The following is a 22,058-nucleotide window of genomic DNA, read 5'->3' on the forward strand; positions in this document are numbered from 1 at the left end:
GAAAGGAGTTCACGGTATTAGCTTAGTCCAACTTTGGAAGCTCATGGTTGCAACAAACATTCCAGCAGAGGATCACTCAATGTTTACTTTTGGCACGACCAAGGAGTACATAAAGACAAGGTTCTTGATTGAAGAATTGCTGCTACATCCAACACTTTGGTTTGGAGGGACATGCACGGTTATTCATAGTTGGTGAGCAGAGGCACTCACGATCGGCACGACAAGATGCAGCAGCATGCACAAAAGGTTGGGCATGGAACGGATGGTAGAGAAGGAGGAAAGCTCGAGCAGTCCAGGGGGTTCCAGAGTCATGTCCAGCTATGTCCAAGTCCAGCAGCAGTTGAAGAAGAATTGCAGAACATGTGATTGGATAGGCAAAGTTCACGGACCAACAGCTTGAAGTGGGAGCCCACGGTTGCAAACCATTTCCGTGAAAGAGGAAGAAGGTCACGGGCTGGCAATTGAAAAAAAAAATCCAAAATGCAAGGATGTCCAGAAAATTGGTTATAAAACCAGGAGCAGCAGATGAGATTGGGGGAGTAGTTTTTAGCATTAGAGATTAGGAGTAGGATAGGAAGCACTCTCGGCCTCTCTTCCAGAGGCTCTGAAATTCCAATTCAAACAGTGAAAATGTAATTTTATTTCTGAAACGTGTAGTAGAGTAGAAGTTTGTTACCGTATTTGGATCTGTTCATTTAATTTTTTTTTACCTTCACTGTTAAAGGTTTTATTTCAAGTGTTAATCTTTGATGAATTTTATTTTCAGTCAAGTGCTTCTATTTTTACCGTTTACTATTTTTTTTGAAACGTTAAAATTCTGTCAATGTATTTTTCTATTCATCTTATTTTCAGACGTTGTTTTTACCCTTTATTTCTACTGATGCTTTTGGTAAATTTTAATTACAATGTTTTTACCGTTTCTGCTTATTTACTGTTCCATTTTTACCATCTTTTACCGCTTGTTTTTACCGTTGTTAAAATTTATTTCAGTGTTTTTAAATTAAGTTGTCTTATTTAAATTCCAGTTTTAAATTTTATTTACCGCACAAAACTTTTACAAAACCCCCCCACTTCGTGTTGGATCTGAGACTGAACCCAAATTGGTCCTCGAGAGACGACCTAGGAGTCACTTCCTAGTTTATACTACATTCTTAATTGTACATCAAATTTGTATGACCGCGACAGTCGTATCAAGGACACTGGATGTAGGCTTGGCCGAACCAGTATAAAAACCCAGTGTTTGATTTTTCTATCCCTACTCTGTTACATTCAGTCGACTTTATTTTTCACTCATTCAACTTTATTTCGCTGCACTACAAAGTTCTTTTCCTTACGTTTCAAGAAAGTTTTTAAAGGCATCTACTTTGTGAAAAAGATTTCAGGAAAACATTGTTTTTGTGTTTCACCAATTCACCCCCCTCTTGGTGTTGAAAACTAAGTCATTCTATTTTTAACAGTAACGACAACAAATACAAGGTCAAATGCAATACTTCAAACTGATTCAATTAAATCATCGCGTGATGAGAATAGTTTATTCAAGGTAAAATTATGGTTTAATTGCTTATTTAGTCCTTAAATTCACTAGAAAGTCTCAACTTCGTCCCCTCTATTAAAAAGTCTGAATTTTGTCCTCACTTTGTATAATTTGCATCAATGAAGTCCGTTCGATTAATTTTGCAGAAAATAAGTTAACCGTGTGTTGACATGACAAAAATCTGCCACTTTTTCTCTCTCTCCTTTCCTCCATTATGCCCATCTCTTTCTCTCTCTTCTTTATGCCCATCACTTTTTATCTATTATGTATCCACTTATAGTTAAATCATGCCAAATGTTGCACATGCTTCAACAGTTATGCAACACTGAGAGTATGAACCAACTTTCTTAAACTACAAACCCAGAATCCTAATCCTAATCTTTGAAAAAAATATAAATAAAGCTTCACTTTAGAACAATTTGCTCAGCTAAATAATTATCATAATAATTATTATTATTTATTATTATTATTATCATTATTATTTTTATTTATTATTATTATTATCATTATTATTATTTATTATTATTATCATGATTATTATTATTATTATCATTATTATCATTATTATTATTATATTATTATTGTTATTATTATTATTATTATTTTGTGGAGAAACAAAGGAGCAGAGAAGAAAATGGGCGAAGAGAAGAGAAAGAAAGAGATGAGCGCAAAGGAGTAGAGGAGAGAGAAAAAAAAGTGGCAAACTTTTTTGCTATGTCAACACACAGTTAATTCCATTTCTGCAAAATTAACATAATGAACTTGATTGATGCAAATTATTATAAAACATGGGACCAAAGTTGAGACTTTTTTAACAACGAGGACGAAGTTGAATCTTAGTAGTGAATTTAGGGACTAAATAAACAATTAAACCTAAAATTATTTGTACAATCACCCTTAACCACTTCATTTATGAAAGAAGAAGTTTCAACCACGAAGCTCAAATTTATTTAAGAATCCATTAAGTGAAATGGATAATTATTCATCTTATAATATTAATCGCAACCTACATAATAAACATATTGATCATTTAATATTCCTCAATATCTAATAATATATTAATAGTAAGAACACATGTTTTAAATTAAATAATAAATTAAAAACGAGAATAAAATAAAAAAATTTTAAAAAAATTAAAATTATTATCAAAAGAAATTTCGAAATCCGTTAATTACACAACCGACTTTCAAAAGCTAATTAAGAGCTTGCCGAATTTCAACTTCTAGTTAAGAGTCTATTGGATTTTAAAATTTGCTATACCTTTAATCGACTTTCAAAAGCTGGTTAAGAGCTCGCCAAATTTCAAAATTAGTTAAGGGTCTAACCGATTTTGAAAACACTAATTGAAAGTCCACTGCTTTTTTTTCTTTTGTCTGTTGTAAGTATCACTATATTTTCAAATGACAATAATCTTGATCAAGAACTAGAACTAACAAATTCACATGAGACTATTCAAAAACAAGACCGAGCAAATTCATTAGAGTAGGTTGATGACTTCAACGAAGATCATACTACAAATGAGTCAATAGGAAATAGTCCTACTCTTGACAACATTAATCTCACTCAAACAATTGTTAGAACTCCTTAAGACATTGTTGAACCAAACACAACCATCAACAAGTTAGAATTCACAAGTTAAATAAATCATATGAAGGATAAAAATTGTTGACAATTTGTCAATAAATGAGTTAATAGGTTCAAGTAGAATGGACAACATTTTCTACCCATCATAATAAACCTGGACATTTACTTAACTTGATTTTCAAAATTCGATTAAGATTCTTAATTTTTTTAAATTAATTTTATTTTGTTTTATTTTTTTTATTTAATAATAAATAATAATAATAATATTATATTGTTATTATTATTAAATTGAAAACAAAAAAAGAAACTAAGATAAAAAAAATTAAAAGAACTTTAGCCTGCAAACTAATTAAGGAATTTACTTAATCGATTTTCGAAAACGAATTAAAAAATTTATTTAATCATTTTTTGAAATTCAATTAAGATCTCATCCACTAGAAATGAAAATGGTTGAAAAAAACAAAAACGTACACATAAAAGCACTCAAGAAACATTATTTTATGTTAAAATAAGTGAGTGACAGGAAAGATGAAAAAAAAGAAAAGGTGAATGAATGGAGTTAGATTTTATTACGTGTCCTTTTGTGAGTGGAGAGAATTTATGAGTGGGTAAAGAAAGAGTGTAAAAAGTAATAAGAATGTGAAGTAGAACAAAATACAATGGGCTTACTAACCCATTAAAAATATATGTATATAAAACTAACTTTTTTTTATTAACCAATTTTAATAATTTTTCTTTTTTATAGTTTTTTTCCTTCCTTTTATTATTTTCTTTATTCTTTCTTGTCATATTATTGATTTTTTATTCCAATACCATATTTACCAATTATACATAATCATAATACATAAATATAATGATGCAAATAAATATTCTATTCAAACATAATAAAAATTATATTTTTTTTCTAATTAAAATATTAAATATAAAAGAAAAACAAGTGGTCTGTGTGTTTGCACGGTTTCGGACTTGTCATACAATAAATCATGAATATTAAGGTTACATGGACACCATTATTGCCATTGCTTGATCTAAGTAGAGGCACTCCACTACACTCTTAGTTTTAAATTTTTCTCTTTCTATATTTTTCTCTTACAGTGTTTGGTATTAAGTCACGAATTATTAGATGTTGATGAAGTATTTAACTTATGCAATATTTTTTTTCTATTTTTTCAATAAAATTAATTAATTCAATTGATTGATTTCACTTTTCTCTTAATGACTGTTTATCAACCAAATAATGAATTCAATTTGAGAAACCTTGTCGTAGATTAGGATCTACATGAAGAGATGAACAATTATGATGATGGACAATATTTTCAAGGATCTTATAATGCTGGTTGTTTAATAAATTTCATCAAAAAATTAAAATCATCCTTAAATAATCTAAAATTCACCGCTAAGCGGCACTAATGTTAAATTGAATTTGTGGATAGTTAAATTAATTGAGGAATTGAAACTATTAATTGAAACTATTTATTGTTTTCATGTGTAAAAATTAATTATTTTCATGCATAGTATGCATGGTTGGATGTCATTTTTTTTATAAATGGTCTACCAAATTTGATTTAGTTGTACCCATTCATTTTTGTCATGTGAAATATGACTATTTCCATGCATGCGAGAAGTATTGTCCATTCTTTTTTTTCAACACATGCTTCCAATTCAACTTTATTATAAATATTATTAAATTATTCATTTCTTTAGTATTATTATTATATTCTTTCATAATAAAACAAAAATGATGTGATATCTAATTTCTTACAACCAATTTAGTATGTAGCATGGACATGTGAATGTGGTGGTGTGAAAGAGGTCTACCAATGTCAATTATTTACTTGCTTTTGGTCATATGCGAATTTATTACCTATGTAGACTTTGGCCATGAGATATACAAAATTTCATATACTTGTTGCAATAAGAGATTGTCATATTTTTTGCTAACTTTAATCCAACGGATGACATTGAATTGATGTAGTGAGAAATTGTCTACATATATCTTCAATTGTGGTTGTTCATAACCTCATCACATACTGATATTATTGTCATCAATTAAATCCTAGACGACCAAAACACTTCAAAGATGTTGTTGTGGACGCAATAAAAACATAGAGCTCCGTATATTGCATCCATGATATGTAATTTTTGTTTTTCATAAATTTAAATTTCAATTAACTTTTGTCCTTAACATTTTTTTTGTTGATTTTTAGGATGCAGAGGGTAGCATTATCTCTTTATACTGTCATTTGATGCCTGAACCACATGTTGTAGTTGCTCATGTTATAGAGGAAGTTAGGTTTGGTGTTGTATCTAAATTGAGACACTTAAAACTAGATCATGGATTAGTTACAGCGTTAGTCGGAAGGTGGAGGCCTGAGACACATACTTTTCATCTTGCAACTGGAGAATGCACAATTACCTTGCAAGATGTGTCACTACAATTGGGGCTTAGAGTTAATGGTCCTCTAGTAATTAGATCTATAATGTTTGAGTGGGAAGATATGTGTGATACGTTGTTAGGGATTACACTGATTAAAGGGGAGTCCCTTGTTGGATCTACGGTGAAGCTAAAGTGGTTGTAGGAAAATATGTTGCATGTACATGAACACTCAAGCCTAGATGAAATACATGCCCATGCAAGGACATATATATTAGGACTAATTAGAGGGGTTCTTATGCCTGATAAAACAAGTAATAAAGTACACTTAATGTACTTGAATTTCTTAAGTAATCTTCGTAGAACTCGACGATATAGTTAGGGATCTGCTTGTTTAGCTGTGTTGTACAGGGAGATGTGTAGAGCAACAAATCGACATTCAAAGACCATGTGTGGTTGTGCATCGTTGTTACAATCGTGGGCATGGTTTCGTATGCCCTTTATTGCACCAATTTTGTGACTATAATTTAGTTTCCCACTTGTATGTCAATGGAGCGGAGGTCGTGTTTTGACCTTTTGAATTGTCCCCCACAATGATTTAATCGGAAACCGATCAAGGCTAGACCATATAGAACATAATCAGTTAACATTATATTTCCATTCAAATCTTTTTTGATAAAAAAATGAATCAGACAGTAATGGTCCGTTGACGCAGTTTACATGGGCTCCGTATGAGGGATTATAGTTAATTATTCCTGCCCAAGCTTACAGAGACCAGGCATTGTGGACATCATGCACAACTTTAATTTGTTTCGCAATTGTTGAATGGCACTAGTCAGACCGGGTCAAGTTACAATTTCGCTTATTACAACATGTTCCTGAATTACCAAACAATCTTAATGACCTCAATAAAGTTAATATGAGGGGAAAACAAGATGAGAATTGGGTTACTAAACATGCCCAATGGATAAACATATGGACCAACAGGCGTGACCTAACATTGACGGGAATTCCAATTCTAGGGACACTTGTCCACATAAGCGAGTACATGTCTTGGTATTTTGAGAATGCAATTTTGTTTTTGTCCAGTCCACAAATGTTGAATGACCCTAGGATGCAATGTGCCTCGACATCGACACATCTTCATTCTCCTGAATACCATAAAAGTAGGGACCATGAAAACACTCCTCATGCAGAGGCAAGTATGCATGCAAGAAGGCATTCCATTTCATCGTTCTCTGATCTAGGCATGCCAAGCTTATTTGGATCTTATGCCCCTACTCCACCTTTGGCCCACACTGTTGGGGGACATTATGATAACTCGTTTTATTTTGTTGAAAGCCATAACAAATAGGTACTTTCTCTACTGCTTATAGAGGAGATGAACGTGAAGAACATATTGAAGCACAATCTCCACAGAAAGAACCACCTAGACCTCCACAGGGAAGGATAAATCCAACTAGGAACAGGCGGCGACCACGTTGTGGACTTGGACACCATTATGGGGAATGATTAGTTAATTACTACTTTTAATGTTCGATGTAGTCATAATGTCAGTTGTGTTTCAAACATTGTTATGCAAGACAATTTGAGTTAAAATTAAAGAAAATGTTTCATTCACTAATTTCAATCACTTCGTCCTCTATTGAAGTTAATTATGATCTCTTAGGTCAAAAAAATGGAAAAATTGACCTAAAATAAACCAAAATTTTCATTTTTCGGAGTGTCAAAGGAAAATTTTTCATTTTATTAATTAAGAAATATAACATATAATGTTGTTACAATGCACAACTTTGAAGCTCTACATACACTTAAACATTAAAAATAACTCTCATCGATTGAAGAAATATGAAAAAATAATGAAAAATCTCTTTGGCTACTTATGTGCCCACAACTGGATCTTGCAGCACAAGTTTTTGTACTATAAACTAGATTTTTATTCGTGTAATCGTTTACACGACCCTTGTAAACGATTACACGAACAAAAATCTGGTTTTGTACAAAAATTTGTGCTGCAGGATCCAATTGTGGGCACATAAGTAGTCAAAGGCAATTTGAGTGAGATAACATGTTGTCAACTTTGACCTTTGCTGGCTATTTTAATGATAACGTTTTCCACACACCTCCAAATGATGTGATTCTTTTTTATTAGAAACTAGACTCCAAAAGCTTTCCAATGACTACTAATTTGTAATTTTTGGACATTTGAGTAGGTGTAGTTTATTCGTTAAAGTTAACCCTTTATATATTTCTGCCAACTCTCACATTTGTTGGACCGAACTCCAAATGAGTTGATTCTTGTTTTGTTGGAATCTAGACTCAAAGAGCTTTCAAATGTCAGTAAACCCATAATTTTTAGACTACTGTACAAGATGCAGTTAATTTCTTAAAAAAGGTTTTTCTAAGCTTCCTAAATGAGTTTACTTTCAAGTTATTGTTTTAGATGAATGAATGAGTTTAATGGTCATGGTAGTGTTTACTGCATCAATGAAATATTATGCCATTGAATTGTTGAATAAAAAGGTTATTTAGATGTTTTGCTATAAATACTTAAAAAATAAAAGTTCTAATAAAAAAAATTAAAATATAAAATTCTAATTTAAGATTATTAAAATATTTAAAATATAAAATATATATATTATAATTATGATATATATATATATATATATATAACTTAGAATTCAGTTTGTCACCAACCGAATTCTGATCTTAAACAAAAAAGTGTGCTGTGTAAATATAAAATGCAATGTGATATCTGCGTGATATTAAATACATTTTGTCCTATGTCAGAAAATTTTTTTGAAGAAATTACACTCAAGTCGAGCTCTGATATCTTTTACTTTTAAATCATATGCATATTTTTATTAAAATCTTTCTAATTATTATCTTTCCCTAATTTCAAATTCAATTATTATTTTTTTATACTATTCTCTATTTAATTAAATAATTATATAACAGGTTTACGTGACTAGTTGTACTTTAATATATTTACTACTTGATAATTTAGTATGTTTCTCCAATAATTGTCAAGTTAACTACATTTATCCGTTAAAAAAAATCTAATTGAAGTTTTTAAAAATAATAAAACAGAAATCAGATTAATTTAACAACGATGAGACGAATTAGAATATTAAACCTTTAACTTATAAAAAATAAGTGTTTTGATCTGGTCTTGAAAGAGTATATATGGAAAGAAAATTACAACATTATTATTATTTCTCTTAGAAAGAAAAAAAAAAGACAGTTTATTTGATGAGCAAACATATTTACACCTTATATTAATAATATCGCCTGTCTTAAAAGTCTAATCTAGCTTTCTAACCTTCCTTACTTGTAGGTCATATTAGATCTCTGCACTGTACTTTAATCATTCAAGTTGAAATTTTCCCTAGTGTTCGTGGGTATTTCATCTCTCAAATGGCCACCGGAGTGAACAGAAAAATTTCTGCTGCATCAGCTCGAGCTCACACCAGGAGAGCAAAGAAATCCAATTCCTCACAACTCCCATCAGGTAACTTTTCGCAATTCCTTTCATTCTTCATCACACTTTCATTTCTATCGTATTTCAAGTTATAAAAATTATATGGGTCGTGCTGCATCTCTTGTTAGACCTGAGGATGTTAAGCCTTTCCCAGCGTTTTGTTTTAATTGGGGTGAAGAATTCTGGTTTTTTAAGGTATAGATGATGTGGATTAATTTGTTTGGACACCTAAATTGAACCCTTCATTATATTTCAACTTAATAGTTATTCTTGCATTGCACCTGGGGAATTATTAGTTACTTAATTTTTAATGTACTGTCAGTATTAAACCTGTTGCAGGATTAACCAATCTAAAACATTTCTAGATATAACCTCGAAAATATCTATTATAAAAGATCAATTGTACCGTACGTACATGGTAAATTGGTAATTGTTGCAGTAAATAAATCCTTACAACGACTATGTATTGTGGTTAGATTCTTGTTAGTTATCAATGGAGTTGGTCACTTTTTATTCTGCTCATTCCTATTCTTTCGTAAGAGACTAATTTATTAGTAAGCTGAAGTTGAGGGGATTAATGGTTGGAGTACTCTAACCTAAGCATTTGTCAGTAACTTGCTTTTATCATTGCCAACTGAATCAACCCTTGTTGGCTTAGAGATTTATACGTATTGGAGCATAGGGTAATTAATAAATTGTATTTTGGCATTCTTATGCTTGACTTGTTGAGTGCAAATTGTTTTTTAATCTTTTTTGTTTTAACTTGTATTTTTCTGCTCTTTCAATTTGGCATCTCAATCTATCAGGAATTCTTGGAACAGCACTAGCAGTGTTCTTTATCGGGTTTCTAGCATGGGCTTATAAGGTTATTCAACCTCCCCCACCCAAGATATGTGGCACCCCTGATGGACCGCCTATAACAGCACCAAGAATCAAATTAAGAGATGGAAGGCATTTGGCATACAAAGAGTATGGTGTTTCAAAAGATGCAGCCATGTACAAAATCATCTATGTCCATGGTTTTGATAATTGCAGGCATGATGCCGTGCTTGCCGAAGCCTTATCGCCTGTAATTATTGATATTACATCTCTCTCGCTTTCGTACCATTCTCTAATATATGTTGTTGTTTGTACTATTATATTTAAGATGGATTTTTCCAGGGTATTGTTGAGGAGATGGGGATCTACATTCTCTCTTTTGACAGACCTGGTTATGGGGAAAGTGATCATGATCCAAAACGTACATTAAAAAGCATTGCTTTAGATATAGAAGAGCTTGCAGATCAGCTGGTGTTGGGGTCCAAATTCTATGTGGTGGGTTTCTCTATGGGTGGACAAATTGTTTGGAACTGCCTCAAATACATACCTCACAGGTATGACTTATTCAGGATGTTTTTAGTTTTGGAAGCACAAGTTCTTCTAAAAACATTTCACTAATAATATTTCTTTTTGCATTATTAGCTGTTTTGTTATATTCACGTATGCTTGCAAAAGTAATTTTTTAATGCTGACAGGTTGGCAGGCGTGGGACTCGTTGCCCCAGTTGTCAACTACTGGTGGCCTGGTCTTCCTGCAAACTTAACTACTGAAGCCTATGGCCAACAGAACATACAAGACCAATGGGCCCTTCGGGTTGCTCACTACGTGCCGTGGCTAACTTACTGGTGGAACACTCAACAATGGTTCCCTGGATCTAGTGTAATTTCTGGGAATCCACATATCTTTTCTCGTGAAGACAAGGAAATTCTGGCTAAGATGCCCAGTAGAAAAAGTTATCGAGTAAGTATCCAGCATTTAGGTGATTACAAAATTGTGGTTTTTTGCTGAATGCAGTTCACTTTGGGATGTTGAATTCCAAGTTCCAACAGAAATTGTTTATTAAGTTTTTCTAATTGTTTAATTTTTCATGTGAATTTTTGCATTATTTTAAGCTGGTCGTATACAATTCTCACCACCTGATTTTTCTGAATTCTCTGTACTCATACTCCGTGTATTTGTTCTTGATGTTATACTGTTAAAAGTAGTTTCATGGCTCTTGTAATCAATAGGGACAACAGGTTTGTCTTTGGTTACAGATATTAAGAGAGATATTAGACGAAAATATAGACAGGACAGGAGTATTTAAACTATGATCATTGATACATTATGTTGGTATCAATCTGGAATAGACAACATTTAGGCAAGCATTAGAATTCTAAACAATACCATGTTTCATAACACAAGTATTTGGTTTAGGTCATGCTATTCATGAATGGAAAATTGTGGGAAAAATGCCTGAAAATTCACTGCTAAAGTTTTATAAACTTTTTTTTTGTTTCTATTGTGCTGTTTGACATATATAGAATATATAGCTATTCAAGTGTTAACCTTGTATAATTATTAACTATAGTTTGACACATTTTGTAATAATCAATCAAATAACATTGATACATGATGGAAAAACTTAGGCTTTATCCACGAATAACACAGAATAATAAAATCACTGATTAAAACTTGATATATATCTGTTTACATGATACATCTTCCAATTTAAAGTATAGTACATGGTTTGCATGAGAAATATTCTGAAACAATTTGTTATAAGAGAAGAAAAAAAAATTTTGTTGCTCAAGGCTTTGGTGCATTGCTCCTTTGGTGCAACAGGCAATTGTTAGAGCACGTTGCCACTGTGACCTGTTTAACTTGGCATAGCAGTTAAATCAATCTTCATGTTATTAATTTTCATTTGTTACTTTTCTCCCTGCATCCATGGATAAGTTACCCATTGTTTTCATGTATAATATGTTTTAAAGTGTTGTCTCGTAGTTTGTGATGGATCAGAGTAACAGTGAATTTTGAATGCTCCGTTGTAATTATGAGATGTGGAAATTCTACAACTCTGTTGTTTCCTTGTAAAAGCACTGCACAGTGACATCATTCGATCTATGTAGTTTATCCAGCACACTGTGGAAAGCCGTTTACTTTGTATGATATTGTTGATCCAAGACAAGTCGTTACTTGTGTAAACTGTGACTTGATAATGCTTCGTTAGCATGTCCTTTTGTTTTGATATTTAATTTCACAGTCATACATATATGGTAAAGCAAATTTTCACTTCTATAAGTAACGCTTGTGGAAATCTTTCAAATTTCATCCACTCATAAGAACTTATTCTGGAATTTGGTTCATTTGAAAAGTGGTTGATTACTTGAGCCATTGAATTTGATTAGCCTCATTTTAACTGAGCATGTTCTACTGTGTAATTTCTGTTTCTTACTTCAATTCGTGATAGAAATTTATAAATTGTTATTGTGTTGCTTCCATAGGCACAGATAAGACAACAAGGCGAATATGAAAGCCTCCACCGTGACTTAAACATCGGATTCGGTAACTGGGAATACAGTCCCCTTCATCTTGAAAATCCATTTCCAAATAGTGAAGCTTCTGTTCATATTTGGCAAGGAGATGATGATGTAATGGTTCCAGTTACTCTGCAACAATACATAGCGCAGAAGCTTCCATGGATTATCTATCACGAGCTTCCAGGTTCTGGTCATTTGTTTCCTTTAGCTGATGGTATGAGTGACATTATCATTAAGAATCTTTTACGTACGAAGTAGGCTTCTTCTATATTGATCACTGTCTATCTCAGATCAGTTTTGGCATTTGACATCTCAGTTTTGGTGAATTCAAACTGTTGAAAAGAATTATGTATGATCAACTTTGACGAACATTGAGTGCACTTAATGGTAAGGAGAGATCCGGTTACTTAATAATTGTATGAACCTTGTTCTTTTATGTGGGAAGTTGTTTTACAGAAGCTGGTTTATTTCTCTAAAGCCTCACTAAGTTATTCTCAAGCTGACACAATGGAAACATGAACGTTGAGCAGTTTTTCTTTTGGCAAAATTCTTTTTTGATGAGATGAATACTATGATGATGGTCATGATTGATAATTAGGTCCAAACTGCTATATTCTAAATATTGCTACTTACAAATCTTTCTCTGCTAAGTTATTGTCTTTATGGTTGGATGCGTTTGTCTTAAAAGTTGGACCACTTTAGCTTCTGCCATTGTAGTATTTGGTGTATAATATATGAAAATAGAATGTATAGATTGCAAAACTCTGTTTTATAGTGTCAATTATTCACTAAGTTGATTGATTTTTACAATAACTATCTTGAAAGTGATACTTATAAACTTTCTAGAAAAAGCTTTCCAGACCACTACATAAACATCCATCTTTCTTTTTCGGATTGATTAATCCAGAAAAGTACAAATTGAGTAATTTGAAAGGAAAAATATATATATTACGTATTACTATATAATACCAACAGGTAAATTTGAAAAGAAAGAGAAATTAAGGTAGAGACTAAAATAATATTTGAATGTTTGTGTCTTTATCGAATAAAATAATTTTACACTTAACCAATTAAAAAATATGATTGATGATATAACTTTTTGAATAACACATTAAACTATTTTAAACTCTAACACTGTTCGCATGGATGGATGATATTGTTGAACCAGATTAGGAGAGACAAATTTGAGATTAAGTTGGTGTTCGCATTAAGGAATTTGAATCGATCGATGAGGAAAGTGTTTTCTCCATATGTGATAATGACATTTGAAGTGATTATGAGTGAAAAAAGAAGATGGAGTTAAAGATGAAGAAGATGATGAAAGCATATCTGATTCCTGATAGAGGTGGAATCGATTTCACCTCATGTGAGAAATGAAGAACTTGTAATTGATGTAATCGATTATGACCATGGAGTATTCGATTCTAAAGACATGGTTAATCGATTCTAATATGAGTAAGATTCGGTTTTCATGACTTTGACTTCTTTTTCTTCTTCCACTTTATAATAATTTTTATAATTAAATATATTATTAATAAATATGATTTTATATTACTTTTACCATCATATTTTGATAATTTTTATTTTCTATTAATTATAACAATTTTTATATTTATTACATCGGTCATTTCTTAAGTTAACTTTCATAAAAAAAAATTTAAATCCACTCACTCACTTCGAAATTCCTTAAAAAAAAGCTTCTTAAATTTTTCTGAAATTCATCCATCCCTTCAAATGAAACATATCCTAAGGAAATTTTTTTGAAAACGATAACATCTAAAACTCTAAACTGAGCACCTATCATCCAAAACAACCTAAATTCTTGTCACCAATGTTTCCAATCCCTTGCACCCTTTTCCTTGTCACGTGTATGGCGAAACATAATCTCATAAGAATTCATAAGTAAAATTGTAATCTACGAAAGAAATGAATGGAGTTGATAATTTGTGCGTGTTGTTGTTTGTCTCACGTTGCATACAGCTTTTACTTTTCTCTTTTGTAATCAAAACCATGTCCTCCACTTCCCAACAAAAGGATAGAAAAATGGTGGCTTTCGCATTAATTTATAGATTTTGAAGCTTAATGATGTCGTGTGCTTGTTTTGGCAGTGTTGTCAATGTCTTTCACTAGCTTGCTGAACCCTTTTTTTTCTTTTAATTTGCAAAGTCTTATGATTGCTATCATCTCTTTCAGAAACGCCTATGACAACTTTTTGAAGTTGTTGGGTGTAAAAAAAAGAGTTTGCTGCACATTAGCCAGCTCTATTCCTTGTCATCAATCGACACAAGATTCAAAATTTAATGGAATAAATTAAAAGCATTTTCTGCCTACATAAAAATATTCTCTTTTTTGTGTAGAATATTATTGGATTAGAAATTATATTAAGTATAACATTAAACTCATAATGATAATAGCTCTTATTATAAAAGTCAACAAACTTATTCTCTTAAAATAATTGTTATTAGATTAAAGGATAGAACCTCTTTAACTACAAATATTTTATTTACTTCAGTGATCAATTTTATTTAAGTGTTAGTTCAAGTTTAATATTGGGTAGATATGAAAAGTTAAACACCTTGTAAAATAGAAAATCCATAAACTCATTGGATTGAACTGGTGTCCATTCTTTATAGAATGACACAAGTCTTATTAGTAGTGAACTTTTTCCATATATCTCTTTGAAAGACCATAAGTGATATGAATCGTAGATTTATTTTGGTGATTGACTTAAATAAAGTATAATATGGTGAAGAATCTAAATGTGAGGATTTCTCTTATAAAAAAAATTTCTATATAAAACCATTGTTCTTAATATTTTCGATTGAAGTTGTGTCAATCTGTTATATAAACTATGCTCGTGTCTTAATGAAATTAAACAAACATTCATTAATTACTATATAATTTATTATTATTAAAGAACACTCATCCAATAAAAAATATCCACTTTACAATTCAAATTAATAATACTTAATTAAATTTGTTTTAATTTTTAATCTAAAATTTCAATTAATATTATTATATTATTAAATTAGGGAGTAAAGTGAGTATACTTCTGTTAGAGAGTATCAAAAGTAGTATTTTTGCACTCGTTATATTAAATATAAAATGATAATAACTTCAACAAATTTATTATGAATTATAATTTGTTATTAAATTGTACACACACTCTATTTACTAATTTTTATGTCATTAATTTTATGGGGAGAGAGAAAGGGAATATTTGCTGCTTGAGGGTTTCAATAGAAGGAAGTGTGACCAAGCTGCATTTCATATTCTTTACCTTATAAAGTGTTATAATACTACAACACAAAAAGTGGGAGAAGGGGTTGAAAACTCTTCCAAAGAAAGAAAAAAAGCAAGAAAATATGAGTAAAAACCTTAAAAGGAAATGGACAAAGTTTAGCAGTTATCTACCTTGCAGTCTTGGGATCAAACTTTTTCCTCAAGGTCCCAATCTGCTTAGAACTGAGTCCAAAAGCCTTCTGCAGAAGCTCCTTATCAATCCCTGAACCAAACACAGCAGATGGTATCTTCTGAATACCAGGGTTTTGGCTGTTGAAGTATCCAAACAAAGTAGCAGGTTCATCACCAACATTCATCATGAAGTGCACCAGACCTTTAGGGAGCACCATGACCTCTCCTTTTTCAAGTACTCTAGCAAACACCCTATTGCTTGAATCAACAAAACCTGAGTACACTTTTCCTTCCACCACATGAACCAGCTCTGTGGCTCTAGGGTGAAAATGTGGTGGGTTGATGCCCCCAACTTCTATGTCTGCACGTGCAAAAGACAAGCCCAGAGTGTTCAGCCCGGGAAAATTGGTAGGGCTTGCTGAAACCACCGCCAGGCCTGTGTCTGAGAATGTCCTTGAGGCTCTTAAACCAGAGAAGACAAAGTCTTCAGTGGTTGCCTCAGATGAGTTCTTGCATGGGAGAATGTAGTGCATGGCATGTGCTGTTTTGATGGCACCAAATCTTGGGTTTGGTATGCAGAAGTCCTGAACTGGATCAGGGTCAGAGGCAAAGGTTATGGCCAAACTGAGCAAGAAAATCGCTAGCAAAAGCCAAAGGGTCTTTTCTGCAGACATTTTTCTCTTGTTCTTTTGCCTCTTTTTTGAAGACTTTTCTGTGTTGAACAGAGACTGAGTTCAAGGGGCTTATATAGAAATGAAATGTATATTAAGACGCTCTTGGAATGATTACATGGTAGCATAAGATGCAAGAGCTTTATTACTGGATCTTAGGCACGTATTCTGCAATTAGTGCTCCCTTTTAGGAAGAAATATGTTTTTGTTGGTATACTTTGTTTATTTTATCTTTATATTTTCAAATTCACGAATGAGTTATTCAATTTTTAAAATTATATGACTTTCATATATTTATATACTGAAAGTTAACCTTTAATAACATTTTTTTAGTGTTAAAATTAATAGATCGACTAAATTCAAATATATATTATTTTTGTATTTAAATTTAATGTTTAAAAACGATTTTTTTACTGTTACAAAGTTAATTAAATAATAGAATTAGATACTTTTAAAACTTTAAGAACAAATTAATCATTTTTTAAAACTAATTAATAGCCAAATTTAAATTTGGCAAACTTAGTAATATAATTAATGAATAAAATTTTCTTATAGAAAGTGATATTCACTTAATTCAGTGCAAATGATATTTCTAAGTTATGAATATAATGGAATTGAAAGTGGTTTAATCAATAATAGCTTATTATTATTTTTTATTAATATTTTTATAATTTTTATTATTTTTAATTATATCATTGGAAATTTACTATTTATATATTATAATGTTATTGTATGATAAATTGATCCTATTACAAAATTTTTAATTCATAAAAATTAAATTAATTTAAATATATTAACTATTTTAACTGAACTCATAATAAACAAATCACAGTAGCTTACTGTGATCTTACATATGATATCCATCGAAAATTTTATCACAAAAACATTATTTGGTGTACTATAATATAGAGTTCTTCTCAATTTAATTTAATGAAAAGTGGTTAAATGATATGCGATTCCACGCGTTGCATAAAGCGGCGCTGACAATAAGCATGATTAGAATGATTAATGAGAATGTGTATTTTGTTTAAAGGGGTTACCCTGCGTGGAGCACCAGGGGATTAAGGTGTAGCTGCATTAATAGAACATTGAATTCATGTGCTCGTGCCATGTATCCATTGATTGTGTGGTGTTGTTCTCATTGCTTTGCTTATGTTTGAAGAAAAGTTGGCAAAGAAGAATGATGAACTTCATTCCACGCATTGCTGACGTGTTTATTTGTCAGCAACATATTATCACCTATACATATAAGACGACACGGTTATTTTAAAAATAATTATATATATTAAAACATATACAAAAAATTTGAAAATATAACTTAATTTCAATTAAAATCACATGATTAAATATTGTTAAAAATAATTAAGATATGATTCACTTCAAACTAAGGTAAATAAAAAAAAGTTAGAATAAAAAACTCTAACTAATTGACTTTTAGGAGCAAAATACTTTGAATTTATGTTTTATTTTACCAATCACTTTTATTAAGATTTTATATATAATAAAAAAAGTTTATAAATGTAAAGATTCGACATTTTAGAAGTGACAGGAATTTAAAAATAGTGAAACTCAATTATTTTAATACTAAATTATTTTAATATAAATAGTTTCGTTATGAATTATCTAGAAATCAATTTTCTAGAGTTTTATGACTTCTCTTTAGGAATTTTCTGTTCATTTGTTTGAAGATCGAAGATCGCTTGAGTCATCATCACAGATCCTCAAGTATAATCGATTAGTTTCTTAAATAGAGTAAGTTGGTTTTCTACTCCTCTTTTTGGGTCTGTTTTATCTTCCTGCATGCTAGTCCTTTTTGTTTTGCATGTGAAGTTTGAGTCTTCTATGATCAGTGGTCCTAACAGTGTATCCTGATCATGTTTCTATGGTTCATAGGAGTAGATAAAACTTCTTGTGCGTTTTGAGTTGTTTTCGACTTTCTAGAGCAGTTTAGTCATCTATTAGGTAAGGAAAGTTACATTACCTTATTTTTAAGTTTATGGTGTATTGATAATCTGAGTTATATGTTTGAGTTGTTTGAAATTGGTTGAAATGTTAATATTGGTGTTTGTGCAGATGAAATATGAATGTTGAGTTAAGTTAAGAGCTTTGAATCATTTTTAGTGATTGCATGTTGAAATGTTGGTATATTGTGTGATTGAGATTGCATATCTGAGGTGATTTGAGTCATTGATTTGTGTTTAATCTAATGGTTGGATATTTTGGGCATCTAGGATTAGTGTTAGATTGTTTTGTAAGGTTGGAATGACATAAATTTGCATAATTCTGTTATGCAGAATTATGCAAACTCGCTGGGCGAGCTTATATGAAGTCAAATCAGAGAGTTCACAGACTTGATATTCACTAAACGAGAATATACTTGCTCAACGACTTTTGGAAGAACTTTAAGTTTATAAGTTCCAACGGTTTTCTAACTAAGTGAGTAGATTTGGTCATTGAGTAAGTGTGGTTCCAGACACTTTTAGCTAAGCAGACATATTTGGTTGTTGAGCAAGAGGGCATTTGCTGAGCGAACAGATTTGGTGGTTGAGCAAGTGTACTGCCAAGTACTATTAGCTGAGCAAGTAGATTTAGTAGCTGAGCGAAAATATCAGATTTTTTACTAAGTTTACCTATACATCTTGTGTTTAATGTGTGTGATTATGTGAATGTTAAAAACAATTATTGGTTTATAATATGACTCTGAACATGTATGATGATTATTCATGTATGATATGGTGATGATGACGAATATGTTATTGATTATGTGCATGGTATATGTGTTTGACATAATTTCATGAATCTCGTGGAGAGATTTATGGTGACATTTTTAGTAGTGTGAGTATTGATGTGGGAGTTTATATGTTATAAGTTATCCTAACACTTTAATAACCATTTTTTCTCAACTAGAATGATGGTTATGTGGTGAGAGGAGCATGAAGCCTTGTCAAAAGGGCGACCTTAAGGTTCTTGTGACCTTGACAATGACTAACCTTGTGAGTGGTAGTTCGGTATAACACCTAGGTGGATCAGATATTACCACCACAAGTGCACGACCCCCCGAGATTTTACATAAATACTGGTTTGGACAGTCAAGTCTAGAATGCATGATTGTATGTCTTAGAATGGATTGAGATAACTTGTATATATGTTAATTGTTGTACATTAATTATATGAATGATCCTTTATTACTTTAGTTTACTCTTCTAGCTTTGTTTGTTTGTGTGTATTTGTTTTCTCTTTTGCAATGATCACTTTAATGGTGTGAGTAGAGGAGGATGTCTCTAGTGAGTAGTGCTAGGAGGAGATGGAACTGCAGCATATAGATAGAAGTTTTGTTTTGATTTCATTTTTTTTTAAAAAGACCATATTATACTTTTGGTTTAGTGTAACATCTCATAGTATAACAAGATCTTGTACATATATTTTGCTATTATAAGTTATATATGAATATGTGTAATAGTATTTTACATGTTTTTTTGAGCTAACTATTTGTATTATTAAAGGTGTAATGGAAATGGTATGAAAATTTGGAATGTAACAATTTATTGAAAATTTTTATTAACATTTTTTAATAAAAACGTAACATTATAAAATATTGATAAAAAATTTTAGGAATATTTTTTCAATAGAAAAATAATATTATAAAAAATTTTAAAAAAACTTTTAGTATTTTTTTTCAATTGGAAGATAATGTAATAAAACGTTTCTAAAATATTTTTAATAATTTTTATTCCATCAAAAGTAACATAGTTAAATCATTATTAAAATAATTTAGTTTTATTTTTTAAATAAGGCAAAAATATTGTTAAAAGCTTGTAGTGAATTTTTTTTAATAGAAACAACATACTAATGTCAAAAAATGCTATTAAATTATTTATTTTAAAATAAAATAAACTTTATTTTTTGAATAAATATTAAGTATCTTTTACATATAAATTAGTATAGTAAAATAACTATAATAAATGAACATGTGAATAATAAAAGATTAAAGGAAGTTATAGTTTAACACAAACCAGTAATTTAAAAATTATAGGACCTCAAAATGCAATATATGACAGAATTTTGAATAACAAAATAAGCTTGTGATAAAGATGATTATGCTCACACTCTACTAAATTCACCTAAAGGTTCACGAAACAGTTAGTTTGAATTCTTTAATATTATAAAAAAAACTTATTTCAATATAAATATAAATAAATATATATATAAATAAATATATATATAAATAAATATATATATATATATATATATATATAAATATATATATATATATATATATATATAAATATATATATATATATATATATATATATATATATATATATATATATATATATATATATATATATATATATATATATATATATATATATATATATATATATATATATATATATATATATATATATATATATATATATATATATATATATATATATATCAAGGACAATTGGGTCTTGTTCAAAAATCCATAAATTGTTTTCTCTCGTTAAGAATAAATACTTAGATGAGTCATTATTATTACACTTAATACATTTCATCTATCTCAAAACTTATTATATTACACTCCATACACTTTAGTGTTGGAGTACCTTTTTTTGTAGTTTCCAAGTCAATCTTTTCCAAGACAACCGAAGCCAGATTGAGAAGAGAAGCGAAGGGTGAGAAAACCGAAACAAAAGACATTATAATATTTAGGTTTAATTATTTTGGAGTCATTATTTGTGCAGAATAGTCTCAAATAGGTCATCGTATTTTTTTTATCCCAATTAGATCTCTTTTTCTGTAAAATTAAGTCAATTTTGACCTTGCCGTTAAATTCAGTGGACGACATTAAAATTTGTGTGTCTTGGCTTGCTGACTATGCAATTTTTAATGACGTGGTCTTATTACGTGTAATATAAAGATGAAAAAGTAAAAGATTAAAATGACCAGGAATGACGAGCTTTGACTAGATGGACATAGTCGATGAGGGATTGCCACGTAGCAGCCCCCTTTCTCCCAAATTAGGGTTCTGTAGATCAAGCAAAGGAACTTGTGTCGTGCCCACGCGAAGGAGAACGAAGGCACTAAAAATTCCTCCCGTGGTGGCGCGTTGGATGTTGATGCTTCTTACAAGTTCGATTTGGGATTTTACGCAAGCAGACAAAAGCATTGGTTAATGGAAGATGAAGGCACTGCGGTTTTTGTGATTTTGGGAATTATTTACAGGTTTTGGATTGTTGTTGGTGGTGAGGCGCAAGAACGAAGATAGGCTAGGGTCTTTGTTTTCACTTTTCGCGATTGTGGTTCCCTCTTTTCAGGTTGATGAAAGCACGAGGGAGATGATGGTTTTGACCTGGCTACTGGCGGTGCAGTTTTCTGTTGGGTTTCTTTGCATTTGATTTGCAGGTGGTGATGGAGGAAGCTTCATGATGGTGTGTCAATGGAGGAAGCTTCGCGTTTTTGGGTTGGTTATGGAGGAGATCGCGATGCGATTTGGGGCTGGTTTCTGGTGGCTGGCCATGAGCGTGGGTGACGCGATTTGGGTTTGCTGGACGGTAGTGACGGTTAGGCAGTGACGACAAGATGTTGATGCGGCGGCGCTGTGTTGGCGTTAGGTGGGTGAGGCATTGTGGTGGCCGGGTCTGTGTCAAGGACTGAGCAGTTTGGGTGGTGC

General features: G+C 31.1%; 2 protein-coding genes across 2 annotated transcripts; one reads left to right on the forward strand and one right to left on the reverse strand.

The window, feature by feature from the left end:
* Nucleotides 1–8,794: 8,794 nt before the first annotated feature.
* LOC108324160 (uncharacterized) lies at nucleotides 8,795–12,772 on the forward strand. Its single transcript, XM_017557011.2, has 5 exons — nucleotides 8,795–9,003; nucleotides 9,780–10,042; nucleotides 10,135–10,346; nucleotides 10,488–10,752; nucleotides 12,279–12,772. The coding sequence occupies exons 1-5, from the start codon at nucleotides 8,910–8,912 to the stop codon at nucleotides 12,570–12,572; spliced, it is 1,128 nt and encodes a 375-aa protein (XP_017412500.1). The 5' UTR covers nucleotides 8,795–8,909; the 3' UTR covers nucleotides 12,573–12,772.
* Nucleotides 12,773–15,566: 2,794 nt separating this feature from the next.
* Nucleotides 15,567–16,464, reverse strand: LOC108325644 (germin-like protein subfamily 3 member 2). The gene has a single exon (XM_017558739.2). The coding sequence runs from the start codon at nucleotides 16,400–16,402 to the stop codon at nucleotides 15,725–15,727; it is 678 nt and encodes a 225-aa protein (XP_017414228.1). The 5' UTR covers nucleotides 16,403–16,464; the 3' UTR covers nucleotides 15,567–15,724.
* Between the last annotated feature and the right edge of the window lie 5,594 nt (nucleotides 16,465–22,058).

Source organism: Vigna angularis, chromosome 3, assembly GCF_016808095.1.
Source record: "Vigna angularis cultivar LongXiaoDou No.4 chromosome 3, ASM1680809v1, whole genome shotgun sequence".
NCBI classification, from domain to species: domain Eukaryota; kingdom Viridiplantae; phylum Streptophyta; class Magnoliopsida; order Fabales; family Fabaceae; genus Vigna; species Vigna angularis.